Genomic DNA, 13,866 nt, shown 5'->3' with positions numbered 1-13,866 from the left:
TTGTTCTTTCTTGTTTTATGGTTCTTTCGAGCTACCGCTGATGCTGAAGGATTAAGGCATGAAGCCTGGAGAATGATGGAGATGAAAACTGGTTGCCCGGGCGATAGGAGATGCAGGATGTTGACCGAGGATAAGATGGAGAGAGAGCGAAAAGTATTCTAAGATAATGTAAAAACCTTGTGGCACGCCGTTAAACAAATATCTGAGTCGTCAGTTAGGAACCTGTTGTGCGAGAAAGTTGAGAGGAAATGCTGTAATGCGCAGGATCCGCCTGTTCTTTTTATAATCGCAGAATTCTCCCTCAAGTTTGGACACGACAAGCGATAAAGACGGCAGAGAAGAACCTCCTATTTGCCAGAATCCCAGATGCCCTCCCCTCTCCACCGCCTCCCGGATCAACAGGAGCGACTGTCAGCTCAGCAGACTAAAGATAGATGACAGCAACGGAAACATTAGTTTATCTTTCAAAATAAGTTTTACTGTCTTATCCCCGAGAGCGAAACATTTATTTAAAATAGTTTAATGACGTGTCGTGTATTGTTTCCATTCTTTATAATTGCTTTTCTTTATATACCCCACTGATGTGTTGAGGTAATATATGGTTTTACAAAACTACCTGGAAGTTTTCTTTCAGATATTTTTATTATTTTATTTTAATATCCAAATCTGTTTCATAGAATAAATTAAAAACAATTAATTATGTCCTACTAGGCCACTTTTGCATCAAGAAGGCTTTTAAAATCAGAAAAGAGAGAATTAGGCTGTGGGCCTGCTATGTTTTTTTTTTTTAGTGATGTTGGTTTTATTCAATAAATCACTTTGAGTTTTATTTCTCAGCAAGGAAGCATTTTATTCTGATGGTTGTTATGTTTAGTTTATTGTGGAAAACTTGACATTGGTCTGACAGAGTGCAGAACCTCTCATCATTCTACTCTGCTTCACCCCACATCACAAACCTCTGTGCTCAAAATAGCAACATCCTCTTTCTTGGGTGCAATCACACTTCTGCAGTGTTATGGTGATGTAACGGTCAGGTTTGAGACTGTACATGATTGTCAAATCTTTATCTTCTTTTAATTTTTTTTTTATTAAAAAAGCATGTTTGATTGTAAGCCTTTGTCAAGGAATGGACTTTTTTGTGGGTGATAAAATTGTCTTACAAATGCAAAGTGGGACAGTATTAATCACAGCACAGTGACGAGCTGGATTCGTATAACAGCAGCAAAAAGGGAACAGTCAGGAACAAAACAAACCAATCAGAAGTTAAAAAGCAAAATATGGATGTTAAGTTTTGTGAAGAGACAAAGTACTCTGGTTTTACAGGTTTTAAACACTGAGGCTTGAAATTTCCCTGAAATCAAGGTAAGCTGTGCTTCCTCCAAAAAGGGCAATGACTATATTAGATGCTTCACAGCTAAATGACATCAAGCTTGCAAAAAAAGGAGAAAGAGCGGGAGTTCACTGATGGATTTATAGCTTTGTTGTGCAAACTAGAGGACTAGCATTTCAACACTTTCTGTGTCATGACACAGAAACACAATGACACATAAAGATGTAAATCCATCAGTGAGCTCCAGCTCTTTCTCGTTTTTTTTTTTTTTTTTTGCAAGCTGGATTTTCATATTTCACGAATAGATATGCAAACAGCTGGAGACTATGAATGAATGAATGAGTTATTTCAAACATGTGCGAGTAACACAAGTAAGTAAAATGTAAAACAAACAAACAAAGCAAATTATCATTAATTTATTCATTATCTAAATCATTTTGTACATTAAGGGAAGCGGAGAAGCTGGAGCCCAACCCAGCATTTAGCAGGCGAGAGGCAGGCTACACCCTGGACAGGTCACCAGTCCATTGCAGACAAAACAAATTAAAAGTCAGAAAAAATAATAATAATATGTACCCAAGATGTCAGAAAAGGATGAAGCATAAGCTCATTTAAACCTTCTCCACAAACACACATATTTACATGATAGGTAGTTATAAAAGAAAAATAGAAAATAAATAAAAAAGTAAAATGAATAAATAATTTATGAGAGCACCCTCAACTAGAGTAGCTTCAGGTTATTTCAGGTGATTTGAGTTACAAAAGTAACTAATTAAGACTTGGCTAAATAAAAAAAATAAATAAATAAAATAAGATTCATTATGGATAACTTGAATTTTTTACCTGGACTCCAATCTTAGAAATGAAGACCACAATCCTCTGCCTTAACTCAAGACACTTACCTGGCAAGGCTAGTGTATTTGGAGACAGAACAGACATTCAGGCGTACTTTAAGGTCACCTGGGAAAGTGGTTTCTTGACACAAACACACTGCACATCCTCAGGTTTGTTTGGGAAAAACTGCCACAGAGGAGTTTAATTGACCAACCAGACTGAAAAACGTTTACAGCTGAGCAGCATTTTATAGGCTGTATTTCTATACTTGCTTTCTCATCTTTGGAAACACTGAGGCAGAAATCATTTTTATCCTTTGAGTCTGAAGTATGCCTGATCCTTCCAAGTCTAGGTGAACAGAAATCATGTTAAGCTCAAATGAAATTTAAAAACAAAAACAAATAAATAAACCAATCACAGGTTGGTGACCTGCACATCCAAAAAGTTATCTTTCCACTTTGTACAAAGAAAAATAACTGTTATGGGCATGTGTTCAGTGATATGGACACTCAGGCCCTTGAGGCTGTTTGGAGATCAGAGGGAATGTGGCTTCACTGTCCCCTAGATGGTTTAAGGTAGTTGGTCTGTGTTTTGTCTCAATGGTCTTGATGAAATGAGAGCTAAAATTAACCAAAGAACACACGTGGCTTTTCATGACCCTTTGGTGTGAGAGCCAAGTGAGACAAGAGTGTAAGGGCAGCAGAAGACAAAGAGCAACAGCTGCAATACTGTGAATGTCTATCTGTTTTAGCATCACATTGATATTAACATATAATTTAAAAAGTACAACTTTTCATGCACATTTTTATTACTATATGAAAAAATGGATATCCACTTGTTTATTTATTATTTAACATGTCTAAAAGTCTGAAAAATTTATTCAGTTTTGTAAAGAAAAAGGTTTTATTGCTGATCTGTTGCTATTTGTGTTAATTATTGTTCAAATTTTCTCTTAGAAAATCCCACATGTATCTGTAAAAGTGGAAAGGAAATTGTTATAAGTTGGTCTGCTGATTATTTTCATATTAAACAGAGTCAAAGTTTGGCCTCCAAAATAGTAGAAAATAGTACATTTTATCTGCCACAAACTGATGTCTACAAGTTGTTTGGATGTCTGAACATACTGGGAGAATTTAAAGATCACAGCTGAACAGAAAACAACATTATATAGCAGCTGACAGGCTTGAACGAGGAATTGTTTCACATTCTTTGCTTAATTTAAAACATAAAATGTAAACGAATAATCAAAACACCTCTGATTGCTCTCTGTCTGATACCATTAATTGTAGAAGTGATTGCTTTGTGAAGGTGATTTAACTTTAATTAGCATCATAAGAATTGTAAATCTTCACATTCATGGGTCAAATCTGGTGGATGTGCATAATTATATATATAAAAAAAAATTCTAATGTGACCAGATGATGGTGAGCGTTTATTCTATACATGCATGCATGTATACATAAATGACGGCTGTTGTCATTTCACACCCACTATGGAAAGATAACCAGCTAAAAACACGCATGATTCTATCCTTTTGACCCTTCCCGCTCCTGTGGAAAAGGACTGGTCGGGAAAAAGTCAGACGTCAAGGCACGGGCCCTCAACCGCCTGAGAGTTTTATCTGCCTGGAATTCCTTCAGCTCAGGGTCGCCTTCAGCACAGACCTGAGTCCCTCCATTCCTCTGATAAGAGCTCGGCAAAACAGATAGATATTGTACTCTGTGCACACTTTGTAATAGAGTCATGCTTCAATGCACACATCACAGTGATCCAAATAGAAAAGAGAATAAACTACATGTAATTTTGACATATAAATTCATATTCATTTCACAGGAAATGAATGTATATGACGTTGTCATTTAAAAATTGGCTAAAAATAAAGGTTTATGTATCAAAGAACAAAATTATAGAATCATTTATCAAGATTTGCCAGGTAATAATATAATATAATTATAATAATAATCCTGTATTTCCATGATGTGTCCTAAAAATATTTACACTTAAAATACACAAATATTTTATTTGGCTGGAAACCATTCTTAGATGCATTTCATGAGCATCTATGGACCATACAGAGGAGATTTTGATGTCACCATTCTCCAGCCCTCTATTTTTCCTGCTGCAGATCAAAAACATAAAACATAAGACAGATAAAATGAATAAATAAATAAATACATTTAGAAGAAAGAGAGAAAAAATAGCTGAAGATCTTGCCTGGTGTACAACTGAGCACAGCCTGTAAGAAGACAGCTACTGCCTGTTTTCTGCCCTTCTTTTTTTCCCACTAGATAACAACGTGAGACACATTTGAGATTTTTTCCACACTATTTGATAGCACATCATGTTATTTGACCCCTAGCAGTCAGCAATCTGGTCCTTGAGTACAGCTGGAAACACCTGCTAGCGTTTTCAGTTACCTTAATCAGAAGCTTAATTGTTGCTATTAGAAAACCAAGATAACCACTGAAAATAATAATGAAAAGCCAATAACACATTCTTGTAAGTATGTCATACAAAAAATACTCACATTCCCTGACAAGTTCTAACATTTTGTTATGTGCTTGAAAACCTTGAATGCTGCCGCAATCATGACTTTTGTGCAAACTGTTAACACATCTCATCCAAAGTTGTCATTGTGTGTAAAAGAATGAAGTTAATGTAACATTTATATTAAGTTAAAGTATTAAAAGGCTATTAATTTATCCAGTTTTTCAGGTATAAAGTTCACTGGACAACATTCATGTGCTGAGATGCAAATAATAAACAACAACTAGACCTGATTAATTTTAAATCATAAACCTCTATTTGTAATATATCTAAAGATAATGCTAGCCTACCAAAAAACCAGTATGATCAAAAGAAATCGGTCATGCAAATGAACAAATAAAAAATGTATAAAGCAGTCACACTTCAATGTTACTTTTACAGGCAAACAAGCCAAACTGAAGTCTAAGTAAGACATTGTCATAGAAATGACACTAAAGGAAATTTAAAATTTGTTGTCTATCAATCCAGGAATTATTCATCTGCTAAATTTTGGCCACAAATCAGTTCTCTGAATGGACATTCAGTAACAGTCACAATGAACCATGATGTTATGAGAAGGGAACACATCTGGTGAGCGTTGGAGCCTGCCTCACGGGCTGAAACAATCAGTTCTGAGTACTATCTTTCTTCTACTGTTAGCCCCCAAAGTCATCTGGAGCTGTCAGTATATATAACCCTCATTTTACAGAAATTAGACCTCATATATTGCAAGAATGTGTCAGTTTTGAATCCCAGGCAAAGAAATATAAATGTGAAATCATGACCTGTCATGACAAATAAAAGATGGAAGCCTTTAATGAAGATTTTTTTATGAAAAACATGAGCCAAGGTTTCCAGCAAACAAAATCTTTTATTTATGTTAACATAAACATATAGCATGTTACAGCGTGCTGCACTGGTCAAAACTAATGTTATAGTCACATCTGACATTCAAAAAACAAAAGAAAGTAAATAAGTAAGTAAGGTTATATTGAGGAAGAGGAGATGAGGTTAAGACACAGGGGTGGAAGCTGGCAGGGGTAGAAGGTGGAAGGCACGACTCATGAGGTGTCCGTAGCAATGAGCACAGACACAGCTAGCTTGTCACTCTCATTAGTGGCACTGCCTGTCAGCATGCTTCAGTCAGAGCTTCCAACAAAAGTCAGAGACTGGGTGAGTTTTCACTGTGAGGCATGTTCATCCTTTCAGCCTCCTTTGCTTTGCTCTGCATTGCTGTCCTGTGACTCAAGCCAACCTTACAGAAACTGGCAGACACCTCTGGAGCAGAGAGGGTGGTAGTGGCTGGAAAAAAGGTTGTGTCAGCTTCCACACCTTCAACCTGGCCCTGCCTGTGCTTCTCATCACTGCATGAGAAGTGGGCTCATCCTGACACTCTGTGGAGCCAAAAATGTTGATGTCTTTACGAGGAAGAGTTAAAAAGTTCTGTAGATGATTGAGGAAGCTTCAAACCCTTGAAATGACTTCTAAAGTATTTTGGCTACTTTGTGTATTTGTACAGATCACACCTCTTATATTGTAACTGTTGATGAGGCAGTTTGTGCTTTTATTTGGATAATCCACTTAGAAACATGGCAGGAGTCACTATGGTCACTCTTCCAGAGCAGTAAGCATTCTCAGATGTGTAAATGCATGGAATTAAATTATGAAAATGAACTACGCAGAATTTTTTTATATGTTCAAGCACTTTAGTGTCAAAACTAACTAAAAAGCCATTAGCTTATCAGACATGAAAAATACATGTACATTCATGCAGGGCTTTAAATACAAGAAGCAGGTGAAGTTTCTTTATATATAAAAAAGGAGGAAATAGCACCAGACAAAGGGTAAAACAAAATAAGCTGAGATTGACTTGCCTTCCTGCAAAAAGCTGCTATGACATACACATACCTCTCATTCCTTTCCTAAATCCAGTTTCAACATCTGCAAACCCCAAATCTCTCCTGCCCATCCTTTATCACATTTCACGTACGCATAACCACACATCAACCTCCACAACGCTACATACTAGATGAACACGGTCACTACACTTCAAGAGCTCCTCTATGGCAGCTAATTGGAATCAACACTAAAAATCTGGTATGTCAGCAAGTTAAAACAAAAGTGTTATGATTAATTTACAGTCATTTCTTACTGAAATAGACGAGAGTTAATTTTAGATAACTGGAATATGGTGACTTCAAGATGGATGTTTTCAGGTTCAAAGGCTGTGGAATGGATTAGAAAGCTAATAATGATAAAGGGAGAGAAATTTCAATGATGAAATGATAGGATGACTGATGGCAGCCTTGGGTTTGGCATTTAAAATGGTAATAATATGCAGTAATGCACATTCACAATCACTAGATTAAAGACTAAATGGAAGAGCTGGGGGGGGGGTTTGGTCTTCAAGGAAGGTCTTTGTGCTCAGTGGTTGATTCCTTAATGATCTGAAAAGAAAATATATAAGAATTAAGAATAGGAAAATGGCACCTTTCTAGTACGGTGGATGTACTAAATCATGTGAACATGTGTGAAAATATGCAAAGGAGTCCAACATTGCCATCCAGAGGGACTATATTGGAGGTGCAACGTGCAGGTGCTTCACTGTGGATCAACTCATCTTATAATAGCAGCACATACCTCCCCATCTCTGGTCTCTACAGTTCGAACCAGGATACTCCTTTTCACATGGGCCTCTGGGGTTTTAGTGTCCAAATTAGTTTCTATGTAATAGAAAGAGCATTTAGTGCAGCCTAAGATCTTACAGTACAAAAATGTATTATATGTTTATAGATAATCCTAAAGCTTGAATAAGGGCAGCTGGACTCCTTTTCTTGACTTTGAAGCTGTTTTACCTTACATCCAAAAGGGTTCCCAGCTTATAAACTATTGAAAGACCATTCACACTAGAAGGGTTGTTAAAGTGTGTCAGTGACTCATCTGACCACAGTTGTTTACCTGCCTGAACAAATATGTTTTGGTCTCACATGTGAATGGTTGTGAAACCACATGGAGATGAGAGCAAAGGCTGCATTGCAGATGCTAGTTAGGTGACATCTGAGACTACTTCTTCTGATCAGAGATGGCCAGAAACAGTCCACTTGCCCATTTTTAAGCTCTTAGGATTACCATTAGGGACTGAGAATCTACACCCACACAATTCCAAGGATAAGATACAAAGGATTAGATCAGATGTTCTCAGAATCAACTATTTAAAATATATATTATTTCAGTGTATTAAAAAAGAAAAAAGATAGAATTTCTTTTTAAGTCATATTCAGAGTCTATACAGTCTAAATGTAATTGAGATCTGCTGGAGCGTTTCTCTCTCATGCCACAATCAGACAAGAAATTTCTCTTTTCTCCTATCAAATTTCTTTTATAAAATTATCACATTCAATGCTTATTTGACCAAGAGCAAGAACAGATAAAGTAAAGGAAATATGAGATTGTCTTTGATGCTGACCTCTAAACTGCAGATTGGCAAAGCTCTGAACTGGAATGGTGATCCTGTTAGAAAAAGGCAGAAAAACAATATAAAGCAAATAGACGCCACACTTGTTGCTAATGTCAAATACAGTTTGTCATCATCTCACCTGCTCTCCTCTCCCTCCAATAATTTCCTATAAGTGGCTATCTCAATATCCAGAGCTAGTTTGACATTGAGCAGATCCTGGTATTCCTGCAGATGCCTTGCCATCTCCTCTTTCAGTGCTTGGATATCCTCTTCCAGATGGCTCACTGTATCATGGTAACTGGTTGTCTCCATAGCACAGCGGTCCTCCATCTCTCGGAGCTGGCGTTCCAGTGACTCGTTCTTAAGAAGGAAAGAGAACACCACGTAGAGTTCAAGCTTAGCATTTTGGCAAAAACACCTGTTTGATGAGTGAACAACAAAAATTATGATTCTATACTTAGCTTTACTTCAACTTGTGAACTTTTACACTTTGACATCAATACAACAACCTAAAATAGGGACAAATCCTTGTTTTTTAGTTAATGTACAGGCTAATTTTTACATAGCGTGGTTTAGTGGACTTACAGTGCCTCGGAGAGCCTCCAGATCACAGGTCAACACTTGCATCTGACGCCGATATTCATTGGCCTCCTGCTTGGCCTGGCGCAAGGCTTCTGCATTACGATTGGCTGCATCTGTCAGGTCAGCAAACTACAACAAACAGTCCACTAGTTTATAAGTTTTTTTCTTTATTATGCTTTTATCTGCTTTTTAATTTTGTATATGTTTTAAAGTAAATGCGCATCAAAGTTCTCAAAAATAACTTTTACTTATCCTTTCAAAGCTCAAAGACTACGAAAGTTACAGATAATGTCATTTGGTGGTGAAAACATTCTGCTTCTAAACCCTGTATTTTCAGAAAACTTGTATTTGAGTCCTCTTACCTTGGACCGGTACCAGTCCTCTGTTTCCTGCATGTTTGAAGAGGTCATGTTTTCATACTGAACCCTGATATCTCTCAGAGCAGCAGTTAAGTCTGGTTTTGACATATCCAGATCAACATGGACTTGCTGGGCCATGATCTGCTCCTGTAACTCACGGAGCTCCTGAAAGGTTAATAAAGGAAACATTTAACCAAAATTACAATAATAAGTGGTAACTTTATTTATTGTCGCTTAGTTTTACCTCTTCATGAATTTTCTTGAGGAAGTTTATCTCATCCTGCAGAGCTTCAAGCTTCCTCTCCAGTTGGACACGGTTGAGCGATGCCTCATCCACATCCTATTCAAAGCAAGAAGCACCAAGGAAGTTATTGGACAGTCAGAAATACTGAATATCTAAATAATTTAGAGCATTTTTCAAGGAAATAGATTACCTGTCTGAAGGTATTCAAGCTGTTCTCTGCATCTTGCCGGAGACCAATTTCATCTTGTAATCTAAATTACATAACGACAGAAAAAAACCTCATTAGAGTTAAAAAGCAATTTAAGAACTACACAAAACTCTATTGAAGGAAAATACTAAAATATTCTCATCTTTTATAGTTAAAAAATGCAAATAGAAATACATTTACTGCAAAGAAAAGTTTATAACTGAAAACTGCATATTTCCATTTAAGATTTTGTAAATGAGCAAAGTAGTTCTCTCTTCAGCTCCTACATAGTTTAGCATCAGCAGAAAACATGTTTTACTGTGAGAGATTTTTCAGTGTAATAAGGAGTCAAGTTGAGAGAACTGAAGACATATTTTAAGCGTTTTGATGAGACTTTTTTTGTGTGCCTCTGTGCCAATACTCATGCTACTGGGACGAGCAGGGCTCAGCTGAAAGGGCAGCTTACGCATCATTACACATTCACTCCCATCTAACAGCCAGAAGCCTTTCCCACGGGATGGAATACACGCACATATGCATATACACACCCCTGCACACACAGACACCACCCCACAATCCATCTCCTACACACGCACATACACACACGCACACATGAAACCACAAACACTCAGACTTAGTATAACATCTGTAATGCTTCACACAGTTTGCTGAATAGAATGTTGCGTGGAGAGCAGCATGAATCACAAAAGTGACCTCTGACTTTATCTGCCACAGCGTCACAATTCAGTCTGCCATCTTTCAAGGGAACAACAGCTGTGTGGTCAGAGGGTAGGGAGGACTCTGAAGTAGACCTTTCCACCCTCAGCTTTTCAATTCGTCTTTCTCAAGAGAAAATTGAATTGTAGATTCAAGCCACGTGTGCATCTGGGCAAAAAAACAAAAAAACAAAAAAAAGAAAAGAAAAAGAAAAAGGCTGGTCATGTGACATCAGCGAATTAATGTGTTAGAAAAAAATGGACCAAGAGAACATCTGCCTGGCTGTCTGTTCCCTTTGTGGAGCTTCACCATTGTGTTTGCTTCATTCCTCTACAGTCTCTCAATGGGGACGAGGGGTTCAGTCAGGATCAAGTTTGTAAAGAGGGATCCAGGAATAAAGCTCAGGCAGGCCACAGCAGCCTGCATTCCAACGGTCAATAACAAAACCAAATCTCCATATAAATGCACGTTATTGAAAAAAAGAAAATAAAAAAAAACTTTCATCTTTATTTGTGCTTTATCAAAGCTTGTCTAATTGAATTTAGTTTTTTACCAATGGAATGACTAAAAAGCATTAAATGAATCAACTCTAAACCACAGCTAAGCTAAAACAAGACAAAACAAAACTGGTGGCACACCTGTAAGCAATCTTTGATCAGGCGGTTTATTTTACAGACTGCATCCCAAGTGTTAATTGGCTTTATCCAAAAAAAGATGCAAAAGTGTGAGATAGGCAAAAGAATCAGAAAATTCTTGCACACTGATTGTAAAGTCAAACTAAAATTTAGTGCAGAATACAAACCTATAAGAAGAGAGAATATAGAAAAAAGGCATTTGATTATACTCCTTACTTCCTTTTCTAATTTCACTTTTATATAAGCAAACTGAAATATGTCTCTTAAAGTAAGATGCCATTGAGTTTTGTGATAGGTATAACGAGATTATACATGAATTTACTTTATTGAAGTAAATTCATTTAATGAACAAATTCTGTTTAATGAACAGTACTTTTATTAAAGTACTGTTAATTTCTATAAAAAATTAGGTTTCACACCTGTCAGCTGTAACATAAATGCCAGCTCTTTTGTCATTAGGATTGCAGGCAATGCAGAATTTAAATAAAACATTTGTAATACATTTTTATTTTTAACATTATTCTTTTGAATGTATGTAAACCCCATAAGAGGCTGAAAGAACACAACAGACACAAAGAGATAGCACTCCGAGTGAGCATGCACCATACTAAGAATTCTCCACCCACAGGTCCCACCCTGCTTTCTCTTACCTCTGCTTCAGAGTGGCCACATCTGCAGCGAGGTTGTCCCTCTCAATCTCCAGCCGAGCCTTGCCAGTAGTGAGGCCATCCACCTGCCGGCGTAGGTCTCTGAGCTCCTCCTGATAAATGTCTCCCAGGTGGCTGGGCTCCTTTCCCTTCAACTGGTTCAACTCTGCCACCAGCACCTTGTTCTGCTGCTCCAACAGGCGTACCTTTTCTATGTAACTGGCAAAGCGGTCATTCAGGCCCATCATCTCCATCTTCTCATTAGTGCGGGTTTCCTTGTACTGAGCCTTCATTAAGGTGTCTGCTGAGAAATCCAACCGGTCCCCTATGCTCCCCAGCAGCAAGGCAGTGTTGGCAGAGCCCAGGGATATCCGAGGTATTGGGCTGGAATGGGTGATGTTTCGAGGGGTGCCATGCCAGGAAAGGCGACTAGAGGACAGGCTACCAATTCTGCCTCCTGTGCTGCTTGAGCCCTGAGGCCCAAAACGCTTCCTATACGAGGACTGGACTCTCTGGCTCTCCATGGTGGTGAATAAGCTCACTCTGTGGACAAACAGGGCTTTTATAGAGGAAGCAAACCCCCCAAGTCCAAAGCAGAGAGGCCTCAGGGTGGGGCAGAGAGAAGGGAGGGTGGCAGGCAGTGAATGGGACAAAAAGGGAGAGTGAAGGGGTGGTTTACATGACACTCAAAAAAGCTGTGTGCCAGGGATTGTCTGTGTTCGTCCACTTAACTACAAATGTCTCCAGGCCTTCTCCTCCTCTCCCCCTTTCCCCCCTCCTGCTCAGCCCCTGACTCACTCTCTCTTTCACTCTTACATTCACCCTTTTTGTCTTACTCTCTTTCTTTCTGTTCCAACTGAATGAAAAAGAATTTGTGTGACAGGGTCTGGCCACAAATTCAACCTGGCCACACATGAGTGTTCACCAAACCAGAAAAAGAGTTTGATCAAACAAAGCTATTTCTCTCACCAGAAAACACAACTATAGATTTAAGGATGAGGAAAATACATTAATCCAGAGTCACAGTGTTATGTTCAGTGTGCTGCAAAGTGGGGCACACATCAGAGATGTCCACTGAGGGATCCACAGGAAAAAACAACATGCTGGACAGAATCTCAGGGTTGTTTTCTCTGTTCCTTGGATCACAGTTTAGTTACATAATAATGACAAAACTGCCAGTTAATTTTCACAAAACACATTAAATTAAATTAAAATACTTTCAGTTACAATGCTCGCCCTAATGGTAATTAATTGACTTTTTTTCATTGATCTTTGGATTAAATTGTGATTTTAAACAGAAAAAAATAAATTTCCAAATATTTAGATTATATCACATCATAACCTGTTTTAAAGTCTATTTTGGGGACATTTCAGTGTAGACATTAAAGGTCCCAATGGGAAAATAATATTTGACCATCATGCTGCAGGAAGATATGTACACATTATTTAAATGGAGGGGAAAAATCTAGCAAGAGCTCCCAGTAAGACTGTAAGTTTCTGTGGTGCTCACTGTGTTCGGGTTGTTAGACATCCTGCTGGTCCCAGGACTGATGGATGGTGGAGTGGAGGGAGTGTAGGATGAGGAGGAGGGAGCTGAGGAGTGCAGACTTAATCTGAACTTCAAGATGACTAACAGAGGCTACATTACAAGACCCCTTTCATCCATTACCTTGACAACCACGTGGCTGACTACATCAGAGTATTTAAACACATTTTTTCTTTACTTCTTTTTCTAGAGGTTGTCGTGGAGACGAGATTTAAACCAAATGCTCGGTTCCTTCTGCACAGAGTTTTTAAAAACAAAACAAACAAAAGACTTCAGACTGCTTTAACACTATATTCTTGAAAACATACATATACAGAGATAAAAAGTATTAAAAACACAAGTAAATAATCATGTTTAATTAGTAGTTAAATTTGAGAGGAAAGACACCATTGTCACTTTTTTCTTTCCCTTTTCATTGTTTTAAAGACAGAAAAAAAAATCATAACTTTATTTTACAATTTCTTATTTTTAATCGGGCTCATTATATTCCACATCACTAATAGTATAAACCATTTGTTTTACTACTTTGAGCTGTTTTGTCTTTTCAGTCCAGTTAACCCTAAGTTTCTCTATATCTTTATAAATGTCACTTTGGCCACAAATAAAGCAGATGTAATAGTTACTGTGATGGATTACAAAACAGAACGTAAGCATCAAGGGATTTCAGAAAGGAATGGAAATCCAATGGTGGTAATAATGGAAAATGCAGGAGGGTTATATTCAATTTTGAAAAAGAAATTAGTCAACATCAAGGTGATAAATTTAAATGATATGAATTAAATATGTTTCATTTATATTTACA

At 37.6% G+C, this 13,866-nt stretch overlaps 1 protein-coding gene across 1 annotated transcript; it reads right to left on the bottom strand.

Annotated features, from left to right (window-relative positions):
- Nucleotides 1-5,621: 5,621 nt before the first annotated feature.
- Nucleotides 5,622-12,115, bottom strand: LOC121633952 (glial fibrillary acidic protein). The gene is made up of 9 exons (XM_041976313.1): nucleotides 11,522-12,115; nucleotides 9,523-9,583; nucleotides 9,333-9,428; nucleotides 9,092-9,253; nucleotides 8,733-8,858; nucleotides 8,287-8,507; nucleotides 8,157-8,200; nucleotides 7,331-7,413; nucleotides 5,622-7,137 (listed from the first exon to the last, which is right to left on the bottom strand). Exons 1-9 carry the CDS (start codon nucleotides 12,040-12,042, stop codon nucleotides 7,096-7,098), a joined length of 1,356 nt encoding a protein of 451 aa, XP_041832247.1. The 5' UTR covers nucleotides 12,043-12,115; the 3' UTR covers nucleotides 5,622-7,095.
- Between the last annotated feature and the right edge of the window lie 1,751 nt (nucleotides 12,116-13,866).

This window comes from Melanotaenia boesemani, chromosome 2 (assembly GCF_017639745.1).
Source record: "Melanotaenia boesemani isolate fMelBoe1 chromosome 2, fMelBoe1.pri, whole genome shotgun sequence".
In the NCBI taxonomy this organism is placed as follows: Eukaryota; Metazoa; Chordata; class Actinopteri; order Atheriniformes; family Melanotaeniidae; genus Melanotaenia; species Melanotaenia boesemani.
Note: the sequence above shows the minus strand (reverse complement) of the source record. Positions and strands in the feature narration are given on the sequence as shown.

Bases quoted from the DNA above. Each gene is read 5' to 3' on its own strand.
- LOC121633952 (XM_041976313.1), bottom strand. From the start codon at position 12,042: ATGGAGAGCCAGAGAGTCCAGTCCTCGTATAGGAAGCGTTTTGGGCCT. The intron at 9,254-9,332 runs GTAAAACTAAGC...TTAACCTTTCAG, and splicing joins TCAAGAAAATTCATGAAGAG to GAGCTCCGTGAGTTACAGGA. The intron at 8,859-9,091 runs GTAAGAGGACTC...TGTTTGTTGTAG, and splicing joins AGGACTGGTACCGGTCCAAG to TTTGCTGACCTGACAGATGC.